Source organism: Dermacentor silvarum, chromosome 8, assembly GCF_013339745.2.
Source record: "Dermacentor silvarum isolate Dsil-2018 chromosome 8, BIME_Dsil_1.4, whole genome shotgun sequence".
Classification (NCBI taxonomy): Eukaryota; Metazoa; Arthropoda; class Arachnida; order Ixodida; family Ixodidae; genus Dermacentor; species Dermacentor silvarum.
Window position 1 is genome coordinate 8,860,396 of NC_051161.1, and position 20,317 is coordinate 8,880,712.

The 20,317-nt window shown below is 45.8% G+C and overlaps 1 protein-coding gene across 5 annotated transcripts in view; it reads right to left on the minus strand.

The window, feature by feature from the left end:
* LOC119460599 (fibulin-1-like) overlaps positions 1 to 20,317 on the minus strand; it is a 76,525-nt gene that overhangs the window by 37,431 nt on the left and 18,777 nt on the right. For 3 of the 5 annotated variants that reach the window (XM_037721609.2, XM_037721607.2, XM_037721608.2), the window contains exons 7-14: positions 19,976 to 20,119; positions 16,499 to 16,639; positions 13,477 to 13,644; positions 10,672 to 10,815; positions 7,496 to 7,648; positions 5,387 to 5,533; positions 3,904 to 4,104; positions 1,109 to 1,234 (exon numbers count right to left, since the gene is read on the minus strand). In XM_037721609.2, the coding sequence (XP_037577537.1) occupies positions 1,109 to 1,234; positions 3,904 to 4,104; positions 5,387 to 5,533; positions 7,496 to 7,648; positions 10,672 to 10,815; positions 13,477 to 13,644; positions 16,499 to 16,639; positions 19,976 to 20,119 (1,224 nt within the window). The remainder of the gene's footprint in view (positions 1 to 1,108; positions 1,235 to 3,903; positions 4,105 to 5,386; positions 5,534 to 7,495; positions 7,649 to 10,671; positions 10,816 to 13,476; positions 13,645 to 16,498; positions 16,640 to 19,975; positions 20,120 to 20,317) is intronic. The other 2 variants (XM_037721613.2, XM_037721617.2) reach the window with 2 other exon arrangements.

A 20,317-nucleotide genomic window follows, 5' to 3' on the forward strand; every position in this document is an offset into this window, starting at 1 on the left:
ATATATTTTATGCAAGACTGATGTAATCCTTCCGTTTATGGCTCCATTCTTATTTTCTTTTGTTGTTGCGATTTTTGTACTCTTATGCATACGACATTGAATTGCATATTCTTATGCGAACTATACCTTTTGTTTTATACTCTAATAAGCACATCACCACTATAATTATTTTTGTGTAATCATCCAGCGTACGCGGGAAACCATGAGTATCCATTATTATTATGCCCATTAATCGTGTATGTATATTATGTAACCATTATGCATGCTGTTGTCCTTTTTTTTTTCTAATTCCCCCCTTACCCATGCCTCCCACGAGGTCCGCAAGGACTTTTTAAATAAAATAAATTTTAATTACGACGCGCTGTACGCGCTGATTTGACTCGGTGACGATTCAGTTACGTGCTTTGTCTTGCGCGTTGTATTAGTGTGTCAGTTACGTGCTTCGTCTTTCGCGTTGTGCTAGCGTGTGCAGCGTAGTGCAGCTTCCATATGCACGACGGTTGCTCATGGTCATCGACGTTGGTAGTCGTGATGGAGGAGACGTGCCACCAGGCGTCAGCGTGGGTGCATCAACGCCTAAGGGCGCTTTAGCCACAAAACACCAATAGACATTATATATCAATGTGCAATAAACATTACACTACTTCTGTGAAGACACGTTTCACTTTCGTGTTCTATACCGATTCCTATATAAGAGGGATCAACCACATTTTTTTTCTAATGCCCCCCTTACCCATGCCTCCCACGAGGTCCGCAAGGACTTTTTAAATAAAATAAATTTTAAAAAACGACTTAAAAAAAATTATGGGGTTTTACGTGCCAAAACCAGTTCTGATTATGAGGCACGCCGTAGTGGAGGACTCCGGAAATTTGGACCACCTGGGGTTCTTTAACGTGCACCTAAATCTAAGTACACGGGTGATTTCGCATTTCGCCCCCATCGAAATTAAAAAAACGACTTCAGCAATCCGGAACACCTATAAGGGTAGCAAACATGGTAGTGCTAGCCTGCATATGAGCTATTGGGCAAGACAGCAGCACCCAGCAGCCAAGCTCAAGAAACTGCGGGAGTGTTCGCAAAGAAAGCTTCGCGTAAAAAAGTACTTGCCTTTGCAGGTTCCTGAGGCCTGGTCGCGCTTGTACCCATGGTTACAGGTACATTCGAAGCCACCGTAAGTGTTGCGACACACCTCGTTAGTGCCGCACGGCTTGTCCTCCTGGCACTCGTCGATGTCTGCATGCGCGTTACTTTAGTTACTTTAATCAGCAAGACGTTTATTAAGGGAAACGACAACGTTAGATACAAAATGTGCATGCAGTGATGAACGATTCGAACGCGATACGCAGAGCGCATGGGTGCGCCACCGGTGGGCGCAGGGGAAACCAAGCGGGCGCATTCTGGTATACGATGAGGGCGAGATCATTTGTGACAGATGGTGACTGCATTGCCCCCCCAGCGCTCTTCCAGAACTCAACGGTGGCGCAACAAGTACCGGCTGCCATGCGGTCCGAGTATCGAGTTTGAATTGCTGAGCACTGCTCCTAGCCGTAGACAACTCATATTCTTGCACTCCGCCCTGCCCCCGTACGCCCTCCCCAAACTTCAAAAATAATAATGTTCATACTTCGAGTCAATCTTGGCGCACAAGTAATCGACTGTGATCAATATATTATGGACAGTGGCAGCCCTTCAAGTCCCAGCCGTGTCTGTGAAGCTTCTTGGTTACCACAATATTCTAGGCAATTTTGCGAAATAACTTTGCAGTGCACTCATATTTGTACGACAAAGAAAAATACCACAGCTGACTTCCGCGTTGGAACGCGTGCGTTTTGCAACGAATTCAATTCGTTATAGAAAATGATTAAATGTACTTTGGCTATATCTCTCTGATGCGTTACGTTTGAGAACATTTCTTTAGGTTAAATGCCCTTCACCAGGCCCCATAGACAATTTTGGTTATACGCTGGAAGTGTTATGTGACCTCCAAGGAGTGTTCTACCGCAAATAATTTTTCAAATTAGTTCATTAATAGCAGAGATAGAAATATTTGAAGTGCCACTAACCCATTATTTCAGGAGGCGAGCGTCACTGCCAACATAGACTCTCTCCGCTTTCCACACCTAGCCTCCGCAAGCGAAATTCCTTCCCTGTGTTTTCTCACACCGGAGCCGCAGGTTCGCGTGACGAATACATCACGGACCCCGCCTTCTGTTTTCTTTTTCGTGTTTTTGCTGAGTGACGCACTTCCGGTGACGGTGTCGGGCGCGAGGTGTTGCGTTTGTCTCGTTTCGCGCAGCGAACGACTTTGCGCGCTCTGCAGGAGAACACCTGGGCCGCGATTTTGCAGCGATGACTTATGACTTATTCTATACTAGTCTTATCATCCACCGCTCACGGCCGGCTGATCCCGTTGATAACGCGAGCGGACCGTCGCTCTGACCACTGACAAAGTGCGATAAGCGCGAAAAGGCATTATTACCGAAATAGCATCGCTACAAAATACCGGCCCTGATTAGCGGTGTAAGTCAGTGCCACAATCACGAGCACTGAGACAGGCGTGATAAGATGAAAGAGCATGATCGTGGAGCTGGGACACATTAGAAAATGTCATAGTTTCGTTCCCTGCGTGCGCGACTGCACGACGTGGGAACAAGCAGACTAAACGGAAGTACCAAGCAAAATAAAAACACTCAGACATTCGTTTTGTATGCTTTAATTATTATTATTGCAATAGCAATTATTTGGACACTCTAGGCGCATTTCTGGCGTCGGCGTCGCCGTCTTTCGCGCGCGAGGCACAGGGGCGAGGCGACGGAGAAGGAGGGGTGCCTTCTGCTCTGTCGGTTGCTACTCACAGCACGGCCGCGCGGCCGCCGTATCTTGAAAGCGGTCTGCGATGTGGGCGAATTGCGCGCCCGCGTGGGTCTCATCTTCAAAGCGAACTGCGATGGGGACAAAGCGCATGCGCTGAGTGCCGGTAGCTTCGTATGCGCTGTGCTTTCGACGTTGCTTCGTATACGCTGTGCTGGCGCGCTTTCACACTCCGGCGTTTTCACGGCGAGTTTCCGCGATCATCGAGCGAGATGTGTTCATGTTTACCTGTGCGCGCGTGACACCGTACTTGTCTGTTTAGTTAGTAAGCGAATGTGTACAAGTTTATAGGGCCCATTAAACTACTATCCTTGCTTCGTATAGCTCTCTACTAATTTGCTATCGCAATCGATGTTTCGCCTTTCGGGCGAAGCTGCAACTTTTTTTTTCGCTAAAGTTTAATTGGTCTATTAAAGCAAAAGATTAAACACATAACTGATGTTGCCTTGAATAATTCTCGAAGTCACGTGTCACTATGAGCGATGTAGCAGCACTGCCATGTACGTAACTCTCCGGCTGGGAGCGCGCCGCCCGCGAGGAGAAAGGCAAACGGCGTTTGGTTTAAAATTTAAGCTAGCTCTTTCCGTGGCGCGTAGGGATGTAATACTTAGCAGACACGATCGTTAGCGTGCATCGTATACACTGAGCTTGTCAGCTCAAAATGGCCAGACCTGGTGAGGGGCCTTTATGCTGAAGTAAATACCAAAGTAATCGATGAGCTGCGACGAATGCCCACAAGCCGTGTCATGAAATCTTAGCGTGTCGAATTTGGTGAAATGAACATACGAGCTCGCCGACATTGGCATAAAGTGTTGTCAAGGGTTTACATATGCTGTGCGCGTTATCAGAGCTACAGCATGGCAGTTTGATAGACACCTGTAGCATTGATGGACCTCGAAAGCTTTGGACAATGAGACTGAAAGTCCTCTTTACGCCTGAACCGTCGCAGTACAGGTATCGTGATACAAGACACTCTGCACGGCTGGGAGTCACCCAACTCGTGGCTCGAGAATTTTTCACAAAGACTGTACCTCTGCAGTCTCGTGTGAGCGGATCGGTGCGGTACCCGGCACCACACGTGGGGTCGTCAGGCCTTAATCCCTTGCTCGCGGAAGAGCTCGGACCGGCAGGCGACGCATCGGGACGCCTCTCGCACAGGTAGCTGCCCCGTGTGTTGACGCACTGCAGATGGCCCTTGCAGCTGTGCACGTACTCCTCACACTCGTTGATGTCTGCCAGAGGATGAAGTAACAGAGTACGACGCCATCGAAGCCTATGTTGAACGATTCATATGATTTGTGGAAAGCAACATGTCAGATGAAAGGCGCAACACGAAGGGGAGAAGAACAACAGGACCGGCACTGAACAGGACAGGACCCTTTGTGCTGCGTCTTTCGCGACGTTTCTTTCTTTTTTTTTTATTCTTTTATTGCGATAGCAATTATATGGACACTCAAAAGCAGATTTCTGCCGTCGCCGTCACCGTCGCCGTCGCCGTCGCCGTGAGGTTCCGTATGACGTCAATGGAGATGAAATCGTCACCGCCGAACGCTGTATGTGCGAGTGAAAGGGCGCGAGGGACGCGCTCTTTCACGGGGAGTGAACGCACGGCGGAGAACAAACGCGCGTTCTGCGCCGTGCTTCCTTAAGGGCTGCAGAAGTAGGCGTCTCTTTCCTCCTTTACAATCACCATATATGTAGAGCAAACGCGCCTTCTTCCGATGCGCGAGAGGCCGTGGGGAGGGGGGGGAAGGGGGAGGGAAGGGAGGCGACGTTTAGCTGCGGCACCAAGTGCCTATTTATATCAGAGGCTCCGGCAACAGTCACCAACGCCGCACGCATTTTGAGCGAACGCGGGCAAAATGCCGACGGCGTCGACAACAGTTCGGCGCGTTGCCGGTGCTGCTGCATGTCCAAGTTTATACAGCTGATAAAGCTAATATCATTACTCCGTATATCTCTCTACAAATTTGCTATCGCAATTGATGCTTCACCTTTCAGGTGAAACTGCGACAACTTTTTTATTCTTTTTTTTCCACGATGAAAGTGCACCAACTTGCCCAGTTGTCCGTCCTTCTGTAAACTTTCTACGGATAGAGCTCACGTTTTGGGAAATTTCAATACGTAGTAGTTGATGTCACGCTGGAGTGCCGCAGTTACTGACAAATAAATTAAAAAACCTAGCTTTGCTTAGGTTTCAGCGCCAAACATTCTACGCGTCTTCATCTTGAGTCCTTAATCATCCAAACCATGGCGCACACTCTTAATTGCAACGAAGGCAATCTGCCGTCCATGTATGCCAAATGCCTTAATCATGTCTTGAGCCGTACATAAAAAGGGCGCAAGCTCTGCCGCTTGTTTCATCGTGAACAAGGCTCCCGTGGGGGAGCCGAAGCGTAAGTATATTTTTAAACCGTTTTGGTCGGTGTCCGGATTTCTTACTTTTGAATTCTGTTCAGCTTTTGTAGATAACAACTTGAACGAACTTTTAACATTGTTGCAGCTCCAATTCACCTTCGCAACGTCCAGTGTCGGTATTTCTCCGGTACCCAGGTGTACAGCCGCTGTTAGAGACCGGCACGCAGCTGAAAGAGCCGACACCATTGACGCACGCCTCGCCTTCGGCGCAGTTACTCAGCCCTTCGGTGCACTCGTTCACATCTGCAATTGATCACAGACAAAGCGAAAAATTATTTTTCTTTTTGCAGCAAGGCGAGATGTATTTCTGAAAAAGAAATAATTTTCGTCAGTCCAAGAGGGAACGACCATATTCCAAGAAGCTGCACAATGATTGAGTGGCTTAAGGGCAGTTCTCGGTAACGTCTCCGAAACTCTTATGCAAACTCGAGCATACAGAGACAGCAGAGTTATTTTTTTCTTTTTTTACGATATGCTCAGGTGATTTTTTGATGCAAAGGTCCCACAACTACTCAGAACAAGGTTTCTGTTTGATTTCATATTCTGGTCTTTATAATTGCTCTAGCAATAAATAATGAAGCTGCGATCGAGCCAAGCTTCTTTTTCTAAAAGAAACATATCTGCAGAATTTTGTGAATAAGGAAAGAAGAGGGTAACAGCTTTAAAGAAGCATTCTTATTCGGGTACGTAAAAACCTCAAACGCTGGAAAAGGCATCAAAGATACGGGCAATCAATAGCAAAACCCCATCGCCGCCTTTTTAACGACTCGGAAGAAGATTCCTGCTTACGTCATAAACTTCGCAAGGATAAAGTTGGCTCAGATAATGTTGTCTCACATAAAGTGGCTCAGCAACCTTAATTCAGAATGGCTGTTTTTCTAAGTTATCTTGTGGTGGAGGATTTTGATTCTGCAGGGGCACATTTAAACGACTAGAGTAAACAAAATTTTTCTACTCTGTCCTAAGACCAAGAAGGGGATGACGGATGGTGCCAAGTGAATGCTGCAGCCTACACTTACGTGCACGACAACTGATATAGAGCCCGAAGGCTTAGCCGTGTATACAATAAAGTGATTATATATAAAATAAAATCTTGTGTAGAGGCTCTAGAAATGATTTCGCTGATTGGGGAATCCACCGTGGTTCCTCGAATGATAGAGGTCGGCTTTGCCTGCATGCGCAATGCATATTCGCCATGTTCTGGTGGTTTTAGGATGTAAAAACAATTGTGCTAGCACAGATATAGTGCATACCACGTACACGAATTTAAAGAACCGTGCTTCCGTGAACGCGCATGAGCACTGTTGCTTGCATGAGGTCGTTTGATGTTTTTCCGGGTGATTGTAAGTAAGAGAAAGTGTAAAAGCGGTGGTTGGCATCATCTCGTAAATATTATTTGCATAAATACGGTGGCTGGCATCATCTTCTGAAAAGTTCATATAAGCTGAGCGCCACGGAAACGCGTTTACCTGACAGTCAATTTATGCGCCACGTGCTAGTAAGCATCGTTGATCAATTGGTGCTATTATTCATAAACTCTGCCAGGTAAGTTTTTAACTGTTCCCTATAACACTTAAATGAAAAAAAAAGCATAAAACAGCAAACATTGTGCGAGAACAAATGTTGCAACAGGTATTTTACTCCTGCTGAATCGATATCTTTTTGTGCTCGGTTCTCTCCGGAGCAAGAAATTGAGCAACGTTTGCCACGTGGTGTTTGTGCGGGACATATGTCTTTCTCCATCGCACAGCCTCCAGTTGCTTCTAACTCCAGCTGTTGGTGCCAGCACCGAAAGTGTGGCCCAGGGTGTTCCATCAGCAGCGATCCCAAAGCGTGGTGGTCAAGGGCAGAAGCTGGGAGGAAATTGCTATAGCGTGGAGCAGCACCTGGCCGTGCCATGCAGGATAACCCAGAAGGGCAAAGTCCCATGCGATGCTGTAAGGCGGGAGGCAGTTACGCGAAGACTCGGACGCGCAACAACACGTTGTCATGCGGGGAACCCGAAAGCGATCCATTCGCAATTGGTAGTTCTCGCTAGAGGAATAGGCACCAAGAAGCTCCGAAGCATCAAGCCTGTGTTTCACCGCCCGCCGCCGTCGCTTCAGAACACCCGTGGAAGCTGCCCAGCCGAGTGTAGCCACCAGAACAAGTTGCGTCGAGGCTTGCGCGCGCGCTGGCTTGGCCTGCTTATAGAAGTGGCGGCACCTTGGCATCCTTTGACCCGAGGATCGTAGCGGAAGCCTTCCTGGCAGGAGTGATGGCGGGACTTCTTGACACAGCGGTAGCTGCCCGGCGTGTTAACGCATTGCGTCTCCCTTTGGGGACACACGTATCGGTCTTCGGCGCACTCGTCGGTGTCTGGAATGACAGGCGGCACTCAGTTAACGATCACTCTGTGTTGCAACTTGATAACTTCCACTTAATTAAGATCCGATGTGGTACGGTTCTTGTAATGACAAATATGCAAGCACTTGCATTCACAAATGCAGGCGCACACAGGCAAAACAACAACAAAAGAAACAACACTTCGCGTTAGGAGCCACGTGACCGCGACCTCGATGTTATTCATTAAAACTATTCAAATTACTAGGTTTCACGTGCCAAGACCACTATCTGATTATGAGGCACGTCGTAGCGGGGGGACTCCGGAATAATTTGGACCACCTGGGGTTCTCTAACGTGCGCCTAAATCTAAGTACACGGGTGTCTTCGCATTTCGCCCCCATCGAAATGCGACCTCGTGCTGCAGCCCAACACCACAGCCACTAAGCAACCATGGCGGGTCTGTTCTTAATGCAGAATTTTGAGTCGCCAATTCTTTTTCAGACATTTACGGTGCAGTTGACGTACCTTCGGACACACTTGCTGAGAAAAATGTTGCTAAGAAAAAGCCGCACGACTTCTCCTGCTGAACTTTGAAAAAGCAGAAATGCAAAAAGAGAGGGGGACAGAATGCTTCGTATGACTCGTATTACGACCCCAAAACTTAAATGCTTGCCTGCATTAGGGTACATGACATGAAACGAGCCGAGCGCGTGACCTTAAACTCATTATGCTATGCAAGACGATTAGATGCAGAAGTTTGCTCATAAAAGTTTAAGGTTAGAGATCGAGTGTGGCGGGTGAGACAGATTTTGACCTCTCTACCTTTTTTCAGGGTTTTGTTGTGCCTACAGGGTGCGACAGAATTTTGGTGCGGGCTCTTTCCTCAGAACAATTCACCACTAAGGAAAACCGCGTGTGGGGCCGAGGGACGCCTGTGCCCATTTTGATAACCGGTGGGTAAGCGGCGACAGCGTGAGCACCACCGATACGTTTCTGACCATTCCCCTTTTTCATGCATGCTTCCTCCCTTCCCCCCAACGCGTGAAGGACATACAGGATACCGTGCGCTCTCTAATATTGCCAGGCTTTATTATTTGTCACTGGTATGTTATTTCGCCGGTTCTACTTGCCAACACGCATCGAGATACCTTACTCGGAAGGCTGACAACCTTGGTACTTCTAATCAAACCGCTTCATCAGGTATGTCACGTCACTCCTAGCTTTAAAGCCGAGCTTGCTTTGCCAACTTCCTCGCGCTTTGGCATGGGCAGATGGTTTCGCGCCGGATAAATTTGTGGATATACATGCGAAGCTTACATATGCTCCGAATGCAAGCACCAGCTAACATGCTCGTAAACCAGTAGTGCGAGTTCCTACAAAGAACCTGAACACATTATGCCGGCTCATCTCTAAAACACACCAAGCTCCTAATGGAATAGCGCAATTTATTAAGCGGATTCTTTGATTTCCTTGATGTTTTATAATAGTGACACATGCCCATTTGGTGTGTGCGCATTCTCGGCTAAGCCTCCAGAATGAGTATGTGACACTGTACAATTAGTATGTTCCATAGTGAAACAACAAATGATCCTAAATATCTTCAGTGCAACAAATTTGCGCCTGCAAGCGCATAATTCTTTTATTAAAGCAATATTTTCTACGCTTTTCTTTTTTTTCGCGGTTGGGCGGGTATGCTCGGTCGGTTTCTTGCCGAATAAGCTGGGGCGCTATAATGTAAAATGATTCCAAACTGTTTTGATTCCAAACTCCTGACGTCAAATTTACGTAACCACCGACGCAAGCATCGGGCGGTGACCCGCAGCGTAGTCTGAACAACCCAATCAAACACTCTCCTCGTTTATAGGAGGTCACCTTTGTTCGCTTTCAAAACCAATAACATTGTCTACACTTAGCGCTTTTTCTTATCTAATTGGCTGACCAGAGGCGAGGAGCACGCTCTAATGGAGAGGGTTTCGATGGGGTCGAGCCAGCACAGTGAAAATAGATAACCGCATGAAGAGGGTGGTGCCGGCTTCTCCGATTGGTCTGCTTCGCCTTACTTAGCATGCGGTGGCTGGTCGAAAATCGCGGCGGCGTGCAACGGAAGGTTAAGAATGCCGCTAAAACGGATCCTCGACAAGGAAGAGTTGGCAGAGCGATGTCATATGCTTGCCGGAAGGGCTCGATGACGTTTTACTGCCACGCAAAAAGGTTTATCATGCGCCAATAAATACATGCTCACCGGCAGGTGCGAGTAGCGAGGGCCTGAGCGATCGGCGGGCAGCCATCTTCTATTCCTTTCGGAACGGGGCAGTCTGTGGCTATTCAGAAAAATTTTCACATTTTTTTTGGCATATTAACGCATTTTTTTCGCGTACACGTCACTTTGACGTGGTGATTTCTCGCGGTTTTGTGAGGTGGCGTGATAGACAGGTGAAGTTGGGAGTGGCCCGAAAATATTTTGACCAATCGTGGAGGCTGATTGAAGAAATTGGAATCAAAACAGTTTGGAATCATTTTACGTTATAGCGTCCCTGGGCCTGTTCTGAAGTTAATGCAATAAATAGTTAACTGCGTTGACTCCGGAGATGGCGCGATGAAAGGTGGGACGATCACGGAGACAATGTAATCCACGGTTGCGTGCATCACGCGTGGTAGGATTCTCGCGTCTTGCTGATTTGCAGGGCTGAGACGAAATCGCTACGCTGCAAAACGCGTTGCAGAAGATGAACATTTTTATGGAATTTAACTGCTTCCCGAAAGCTTCGCTTACAATATATTCTAGTATGCGCGTCTGATCTGCGTAGTTACTTGCACACTAATGTTAGCCATAAAACAACACTGCAAAGAACAAAGTCGTCAACGCGCATTTGTGGTCTAGTTAATCCGGATCGTTTTACTGAATATGACTCAAGAATGCTCAGGCGGGAACACAAAAAGACGTTCACGACGACATGCTGTTCTATATTGAACCAAAGCACACACATCTTTGTTGTCCGGCGAATTAAGTTACAATAGCGGTGACAGGTCTCCGTATATTGCCGGATCGAGCTCACCAATACAAGAGCGGGTGTTCCGGTCCATGCGGTATCCTGCAGGACAGGGATTCCTGTCCCGGCAGGTGAAGCCGCCCTCGGTGTTGACGCAACTCTGCGTGGAGAACCTGCAGTTGTGCGTGTTTTCCCGGCACTCGTCCACGTCTGCGGGGAGGAATAAGAAAACGGAGCACACGCACAATCGGTGGCGTAAACAACAACGCTCTGTACAGAATGGGTGTATGATGACGATGGTGAATTTGGCGCTTTGTGACGCAAGGTGGCCAAAGAGCGCTAATGGGAGTATTTCGTGACGTTAAGTCTTAGGCGAATCTCCCGTTAGCAGCACCCAGAAGTTTTTGTCAAACGTAGGAGCAATGGTTTTTATAAGAACACCTGTTCCAGGCCCTCAATAATGTGCTCAGATTTCTCTATTTTTTTCTATAGCATCTTTAGGATGATTTCGCGGACTGTACAATTGCTTTTGTGACTGCGTAGAGCCCGGCACAAGAAAGGCGAGACATGGGTAGGGGTAGGCGAATATTCAAAGCTTTCGAATGACCACTTGAATATCGGCCTATTCGATGCGAATCAAATAGGGCACTATTCGTAAGTATGATTGTTCTACGAATATAGAAAATAGTTTTTCAATATATGAAATCGCGAACATTGCTCGATGAAGCATGACAATTGAGTAAACGTGCAACACATTTAATCCCGGCGACCATGGCACACATAATACACGAGAAATTTCATAGTGGAGCACGCTAAGTTACTTATCCCGCCAAACCGCTGTCAATCGCGCTCACCATTGAATCGTGAATATGCGAATAAACTGCTTATTTTCTCCTAATTCTCCATTTGCGCTTTTTAGTAAAGAACGCTTAATAACGTGCACTGTAATGACAAAAATATACTAGGATTCGAAGATCGTTTTACACTAATAATAAAAACGACTGTACATTATAGGAAAACTTCTATAGGATTCCCTTCTGGCACATTTTCATTCGTATTCAATTCTTTCTCGAATCGCCCCTACGTGACATAGAAAAAAAAACTGTCGAAAAAAGAAAACTGTTTTGCTGTTCGTTGCCGAGCGGAAGTTTTTTGTCGTCCTTATGTCTTGTGTAATTATGTCATCTTCTAGTGATGAATTCACTCACTGTAAAAAGCAAAAATAATACACGCTAATACTGTATTCGCCTCTAAGAACCTTCACTGATGTCACAAACATCTGACTGTACCATCTTCCGCATATTCCACCTGCTTCACACGTAAAGAGCGGCATTTCTTAGACCCCACTAGGGAGATGATGTCTATCAGTAAATGGAGTAACTGGTCGACGAAATGAACAGCCAGGATTTAGTAATAATTTTTCTTTAATTTATAGCACATGTTGTAATTGAGTAATTGAAGCCAGTCAGCGCTCAAGACATGTACATCTTTAGAAATCCTCGGATTAGCCCGACTTTTAAGATTACTTCCGAACTTGCGGAGAAATGCATAAGTTGCTCTAGTTAATATTTGCCCAAGAAGTCCACCTACGTGCAATATCGGACAAAACTAAGTGAGACACGAATTCTTTTGGTGACAGAGCTTCAGAATTAACATCTTCGAGCTAGTGCTGCAAAAGTGTGCGACGTTGAGCTAGTTGATTCGTCTTAGCGTAAAACCAGCACGAGAAAAAACAGATTGAGAGTACTGGTGGGCTCGTCTACACTTGGACTTGTGGACAAGACGACCTTGGGTCTGAGGACCAAGGAATTTCGATGCGAATAGAGGAAAAACCGGAAAATTAGTGGGCCTGTTATTTCTTTCCCTGCTGATACCCTAAATAATAGAATTGTGACAAGAAAGTAAATAATGATGCTATGTGCAGAACAAGTGAAGTGGTCCGAAGGGCCTTGCTTCAGACTACTCGCCTGCCAGTAGCGTAATACGGCACTTTGTCCTTTTTTTTTTCGGTGATCGGAAGTAATTTGCTGCCTGATAAAGTTACTTTATTTTCGCTCGCACCAATTAACGCTAATATTTCACACCATTTCCTGCTATCAAGAGCTCAAAATTCCGTAAAAGCAAAGCATAGCATAACCCACCTAGCGCACAAGCAGGCTTGACTGATCGGGTTTAAAGTCCAAGATCAATGATACACAAAGCCGTAGTGGATGACACCGGATGAATCGCATCGTGCACCATGTATCATGCACGGTGCAGGAGCGTTCCTGCACTTTACCCCTATCGAAATATGGCAGCCGTGGCCTGAAATTGAACCCGTGACCTTGTGCTCAACAGAAGGACGTCATAGCCACTGGGCCCCCGTGGCGGTTCCCGCAAGTGCGATAAGCAGGGGCATTATCTCTCCACTCTCTTCTGCAAAGCTTCGGCAATTGGGGGTATTTATAATAAATAAAGAAATAAATTGCTCGCACAGTACGCTTTTCTCCCCCTGTGTACCGGTGACCCGTGCAGACGTTTGCCCGGCTTTACAAATATGCGAGTAGTAAGCAACTGCAGAAAGAGTACAGTAACACAATCAAAAGATATTCAAGAACGTAAACTGAAGAGGGGCATAATAGGTGAAAAGTAAGAGGGGAGGGGAAGGGGGGTAGCTGCTACGACAGAAGTTCGCTCATGAAAACAGCGCAAATAAACGCATCAGTGATTACCATGTTTCGCGCACGCTTTTTATTATTACTATTTATTCAAGTACATTTTTGGTAACGTCGAATTTCTCAAGATGAAATATTAGGCAATGTTCGGTCTAAGTTGGAGGGCACTGCTTTTCAAGGAGCAAAGAATTTCGAATAGCGGTCAGTGTGCACGCACCTTGGCATTGTCGCGTGTGCCGGCTGTACCGAAATCCTCGCGGGCACTGGGCGACCCGACCAGTGGCGTGGGTGGCGCCGCGCAGCTTACACTGGAAGCCACCCTCCGTGTTCACGCAAAGCGCCACCGAGCCACACGTGTGGCTGCCTTGCAAGCACTCGTCGATGTCTGGCGAGCGAGGAAAAGTGTCACGACACGCATGTACAAGTACACACACGCACACACATTCATTACTTGTGTAAAGATGGCAAGTTTACCAGGCAGTCTTAAGTACGGTCACCAGCTATGACAGCGTCAACAGCAATAAGCTACTCAATAAAGTCTAAAAACGTCTGTTTGCGTTTGCTGGAGATAGCGGCTGCCATGTGGGAACGAGAGCCGCTTTCTGAATTTAGTGTCTACTGGTTAAGTGCTGACGAAGCTTAGATAACACATGATTATGCTACGCTGACACAAAGTTAAACAGCTTGAGTGACACTATTTATTTTTGGGGTGAACACGCGATCACATGCGTGCCACCATTAACTCTCTGACTTCTCTCCTTTTGTTCATTTATTTTACCTTGCTTTCTCTAGTACCCCAACGCAAAGTGTGAGAGTGAGCTCAGTACTGGACAACTTATTAGCGTCGGCCTCGGCTCGGATGTAAAGTGGAGCTCAGGTCAACGTGACAAAAAGAAAAATAAGGATAGATGCAAGGGCGTGTGTTCAGTGATCAATCCTGCCGTCTACGTGTCGGTTATCCTTTTCTTTCGAGCTCTACAAGTTCTATTTCTTTCCCTGCTATCTCTGTTTCCATGCTATGTACTAACAAAAAAAGTAGCTTAGTGGCTGTACTTGATATATATATATTTTAATTCGCACCGGCTCAGTATATACCAGCAAAGTACACAGAGCTCAACACTTACGGAGTGGTTGAGTGAGTAAAGATCTAGCTTCTGAACACTTTAAGCATGTCTCAGCACTTTAGGCATGTTATAAGCAAATTGTCCAGATGTGTGCCTATCGAACTCGATTGTACTGCCTCACTCCATCACTGGCACAGGTATTTGGTAACCATGTTTCTCCTTTACGCTTGCATGTAGCTACTTTTATGCTCAGTTATAAAATATGATTGTGCGTTTTATCACTTACATGGAATATTTCACTCCAAAACCAGAGAAGATGAATTCACGAGCAATAAATAACAGGGCAAGTTTCATCACTGTGCGTTCGACCAGCACAGAAGCTGACTCTCCGAGTTTGTGAGAAGCAGGGAAAGACTGAAAGCTGTCACGTTCTACACTGCACCTGCACAAATCAAGATACGTATTGCCGATCGATAACTCTGGTGGACACCACCTTTAGTGCGCACCAATCGGCTAATCTAAGGAGAGCGCTAATAAAGGCATAGTCATGTGTTTTACTCTGCTTGGGTTTACATCCATTTTGCGCTGTAATTCACATGAATCTTAGTTAACTAACTCTCTCGGCTTGCTTCAATCTATCTCCTTTTCAACAGGGTCGGCTTTTCCATTATAGTGCTCGTAAACTGCGTGAGCCTACGTCCTTTCGTTCCTACGCAAGTGCGTGTAAATGCAGACGGGTCAGTTTAGTGGTTCGCCTCCAAGAAGAAACAATCATGTGCTTTGTCAGCGATCTGCTTGTTATTTCTTTACCCCGACGTACGCTACAACCAAGATATCGCCCTGCCATAAAACATATTATGTCAACGTCGCTCGGTCGGTCGGCCTATCTCACCTCGGCTACGCCATTTGCATCGGCTTCACGTAAACAAAGGCTGCCGGCCGTTGCGTAGCTGCCCAGTGAGTTGACAATGTGCGTAGCATTTGCTATACAAGCAAATGCTCACGTGCTGCAGAATACCGCAGAACCGTGCCGGCGTTATCAGTCTGCGATGCTTCGATTTTCAACTTGGTGCCATAAGGAGTATCAAGCAGCCTCAGGTGAGGAACTTGCTAAGTATAGGATCCGACCGTCTCAACGCCAATCAATGCTGTTACTACGTACGGGAAACTGTGTCTTTATTCGCATTAAAATCGTGTGATTGGCTTCGAATAATGTTCAGTCGGTGCCTAACAAAGTTCTTGAAGCAGGCTGACCAATACATCTCGGTTTGCTGATTACCTGCTGTAAGCGGTATAAAATGGCCAACAAATATATGCCCGTCATTTTGTTATCAGTTTTATGAGGACTTGTTCACCAGCTTTGCATCCCCATGTCTACAAGTGTTCCTCAATTCGGACGAGAAACATCGGTTGGGAGCTGCAGCAAGTGGCACAAAAATAAGAAGTTATCGCACAGCCGAGTTTACGCGACAGCCTAACGAATCCAGAACTAATCTACCTAAACAAATTATGGCACCAACGGCAGTTTCCCGTAATGCACGGACTGCTGTTACATATAGACATTCGGTTCTTCAATTTTAGTTGCGTTTACTATTCTTTCAACAAACAGAGAATGGATTGCAAATTTGAAGGCGTGAGTGGCTTCCGAAATTAAAATGGTGTTCTCGGCTCCTCATTGTTGACTACTGACATAGAGAAACGGCATCCTTACTGAAAGTATTCCTTAGCATTGCGAGTATGTGTGGCTAGACAATTTCCTGTTGAAGGTCTATCACGAAGGTGCATGGCTCATCGCCCTAACTGTCTTGCGAATTCTCGAAGTGCTTTTCATTGCCTTCGCTTCTTATATCACTCTGTCTCTCTGGAAGTACTTCTGCAGTAATTAATCGTGCAACGTGGGTGAATGAAGCCATTCGCAAAAATAGAGACCCATCCACGTCTCTGAAATGAGCTTGATCCCTGCCTTACTCTGTAACACCCCTCCCACTCCCTGATCTCCATACTCGGAGAGATCAGCCAACTGCACCGAATACATTGCACGTTTTGAAAACGTCACGCGTGCCACATGCAGTCGTGTTTGTTAACGCGAATCTGCCACTGTTCACTACGCACGCATCGGTCAGCACCGGTGAAAGCGCACGCTTAGCGTCAGCACGGCCGCGGCCGTTCGCTTACCGAGGCACTTGTCATAGAGGGTGTTGTAGCGATGGCCTTGGGCACAGATCGGGTCGCACACGTATCCGCCGACTGTGTTCTTGCACTCTTCCTTGTGTTCGGCCTCGCACGCGCTCAAGCCTTCGGAGCATTCGTCTACGTCTATGGACACATACATAACACAACGCATGTGCGCGCTTCCACCTCTTTTCGTTGTGATGCAACTGCATAATGCAGAATCCTTGTCAACCGAAGCACATTTTCGCGATCTCTATGATTGTGGTCACAGAGAACAGCAGCTAGCCAATTTTTACATATGATCTACTTATTAAGAAAAAAGCTATACTCATATTGATGAACTTGGTGGTATTTTTGTAGACGGTAATATCAATATGCAAAGGATTTGCAAACGATTTCTCTGCTTTGTACAAAAATTGTTGCAAGTTTTTGCAAAGTAGGCGAAACCTAGCATGTGCTCTCGCACGGAAAAAAGAAAAAAAAAAGAAAATAAAACACATTGAGTACAAATTATTTCAAACAGTGCGCAAACGAAAATTATTTAGAAAGACGAACTCTTGTAAATTTTTGAGGCACAGGTCGCACTGTCACTGTATGTTAAATATGAACTAATCTATGCTGAAACCACGTTCCTGTTTGTAGTAGCCAAGTGCTAAAGGCAGCCACTGGAAATGAGAGTCAGAACCTGCACTTAGACAACGGATTTATCGAGCAGGAGCTAGTTTAGTGGCAAGCACACCTTGTGCACGGAACATGTTCATGTTAAGCTTAGCATCACCTTTGAACGAATACCGTCTCCGAACGAAAACAGTGAAGACGAAAAACAATCATAGCTGCAAATAAACAATTGTCGCCCTGTAATCTCACTCGCTTAAACAATGGGCGCACAGACATTCACGCGCTGACCTGCTAATTCAAGTACTTTGATGTCCTTGCCTACACAACGGAGAGCTTTTTGCGCAATAGTATGTCCGTTGAATTCAGCGCTGACATGATGCCTTGATAAATGGAATAATAAACTATGGGCTATAGGTATCGTTTCTATGCGCGATATAAACAATGACAGGGGGACTTGGTAACGTAGAGAAATGTGGACAATAACATGGGCAAGCAACTGCAACATATAACTTGATACTCTTTCTTCTTTTATTGCTAGACAGCGCCTTGCTGAGGTCTCTGTGTGTAAAAATGCATACGAAATAACCTGTGGTGCACGTCTTGTAGGGAGGTTGTCTCAGGAGAATAATATATAAATGAAATTACACGTGCCCAGAATATTGTAGTGATTCATGGGAATATTGGACTAACAAAGTTTTAAAGGCAACTTTCGCAAACCTCACATCCGTGCTTTGCAATTTTTTTCTTTTTTTTTTCGTAGACGTGACGGCAGGTATTGGGCAGATACTACGTGACAAAAACACGTTAACAGAGACAGATGAAAGCATGTTTGTGTTACATGTTTTTGTTTGTACGTGGTTGTGCTAAGCATGTTCTCGTCCATTAGTTCATGCGTAAAATCTGCCCTTTTGGTATACAGATACCAACTCGTACTTTCTTGGGGACGTTTGCTACAGGACTCACTAACAGCTGCCTCAATAATGAAAGTTACCATAGGCAAACCTTCTTCAGTGGCTAAAGCAAAACATGGTCAAATGCATGACAGTTTCCGTAGCGCAAAAAATACAGAAAAAGGAAAAAAAATAACTTGCGACGGAAAGAGCAAAAAGTGAAACAGCCGCTAGACTTAAAGCTGTTTATTAGAAACAAAGCTTGCTACCTATATACTGCGCAAACAGGCCACAACACGGGGCGACAAATAGCAAGAGAAGAATCATCCATGCCAAGAACTTAGCAATTTCATGTCAACAGCATATAAATAAACAGAGGTTTGGCTATCACAGGGTTGACCATTGATTTGAATTAGATACGCATCTAACAGTTCCCGCGTTGTTTTATGTTTAGATCTGCCCAGTATCCTCAATTCAGGAAAACATCGTTCACAGCAGCAAAATCTACAATGCGCTGAAAAATGCAACACTCAAATCCGAGTGTTCCTTCATTCGTTCGTTGACTCAATGGCCAATTTGCCCGACGTAGGTTCGTCCACAGCTCAGCGGAATCTGGCACACCACTGCAGTGGAACACAGCACGTAGCGATTCGCATTCTTGACTGCACATCTTTGCACAGTGCATCCCAGGATTAGGGGACAGAGACGGGCCAGTTTGTTTGAGATCGAAAAAAAAACGAGAGGTACTCCATACCTGTTTGCTACCTTCGTAAGGCTGTGGCTCACTTTGTTGAGGTACGGCACTGTTTGGGTTCTTTTTAGAGCAATGTGTTCGACTTCCTCACCGGCCTTGGGGCAGTTGTTCTAATAAGCTTTGTTCCTAACAAACAGTTGTCAATGTAGCGCCTGTCTCACTTCCTGCGCTGTCTGTCGCTTGTTATTTTTTGCCTGTATTCCTGCGGTGCAAAAACTGTATATAGCATTCACCACGTCGCAAAAAAAAAAGTTATGGTCATAGGTGTGTAGAAGGAAGAGAAGATGTTGGGATGATCGCAACAGAGCCGAATATCGCGTCTTCTGCGATCGCTGTACCGAGCCTATACCAAGACTCTTGATACGAATACCCTCTTTAGTCATGATTAAAACCAGAGTGTTATTATAGATCCTCCAAATTTATGCATATTTACGATAAACACGGCGCAAGTATTACATAATAAAATTTAATACTTGTAACATGAATATTTCGGCCCAATAAGGTCAGTCACCATAATTACAAAAGTTAATTCATTACGGATAGTGAGCTATTAAGCAATGCGTTATATCCTGGAAATTACTGAAATCGTTGTTAGAAGTAGAATCGCTGGTTACTGTTGAGCTGAGGGCCTCCTGACGCAAGAATTAACAGTATTTAAGAGCAGCGATACAGAGCAACACCTTGTAGTTCGCGTAAGACCTGGTAGTGCACCTTTTAAAATACCAGTGTTTGCATTACTTTCTATAATAAAGGATTACGATTATATTACGCATAGGTTAAATATCTTTTGTCGTCCCTATTGGGAACATTCAAAAGTACGTTGCGCCTTCAGAGACTGAAAGGAATACGGAAAAGCAAGGAAGCATGCGACACTCGCTTTAGCGCACTTTTGTTTCTTCGACAATTCGATACCGTGTGCCAAGCCTGTTCCTAGTTTCGTACGTTTTCGCGTTCCTTGCTGTAAATTCTGCTGTTAGGCGTACAGTACGTTCCCTTCTTATAAGGGGAGCACCTATATAGCTAGTAATATAGTCAATGTATCAAACACTTCAGCTCTTTCGGATAGAGCAAGTGGTTGATATGAAGCGTAGGCAAGTAGACTGCATGCCTTCATACCACTACTAAGCTGTAATTGGTGGCCACATACTAAATCAGTGTTCCTTTAGCATAGGACAGCACGATAAGCTTTACGAATCTATACACAAGTCGTTCACTCACCGACGCATGCCTCGTCCTTCCACACGTATCCACCGGGACACTCCTTGCTCTCTTTAGAAAGACACTGGTATCCGCCGTGCGTATTCAGACAGCTCTGGGTGTCCAATTCGCAGTCGTCCAGTCCCTCCGAGCATTCGTCCACGTCTGCCAGAGCAGCGATCCATGAGCTTGGTGCCGTAGTTATATAAATATGGCGCGCAACGTCATCTTAGGCATTCCCGTAAAGCGATTTGCGCTGGGCGACGTTTATCGTGCGATCAAATTTCACGCTTTGCTGCTCTCAGTCAATAAAAAAGAAGGAACTATTAAAAGCCAAGTAAACTGAGCAGAAATTAATTTAAC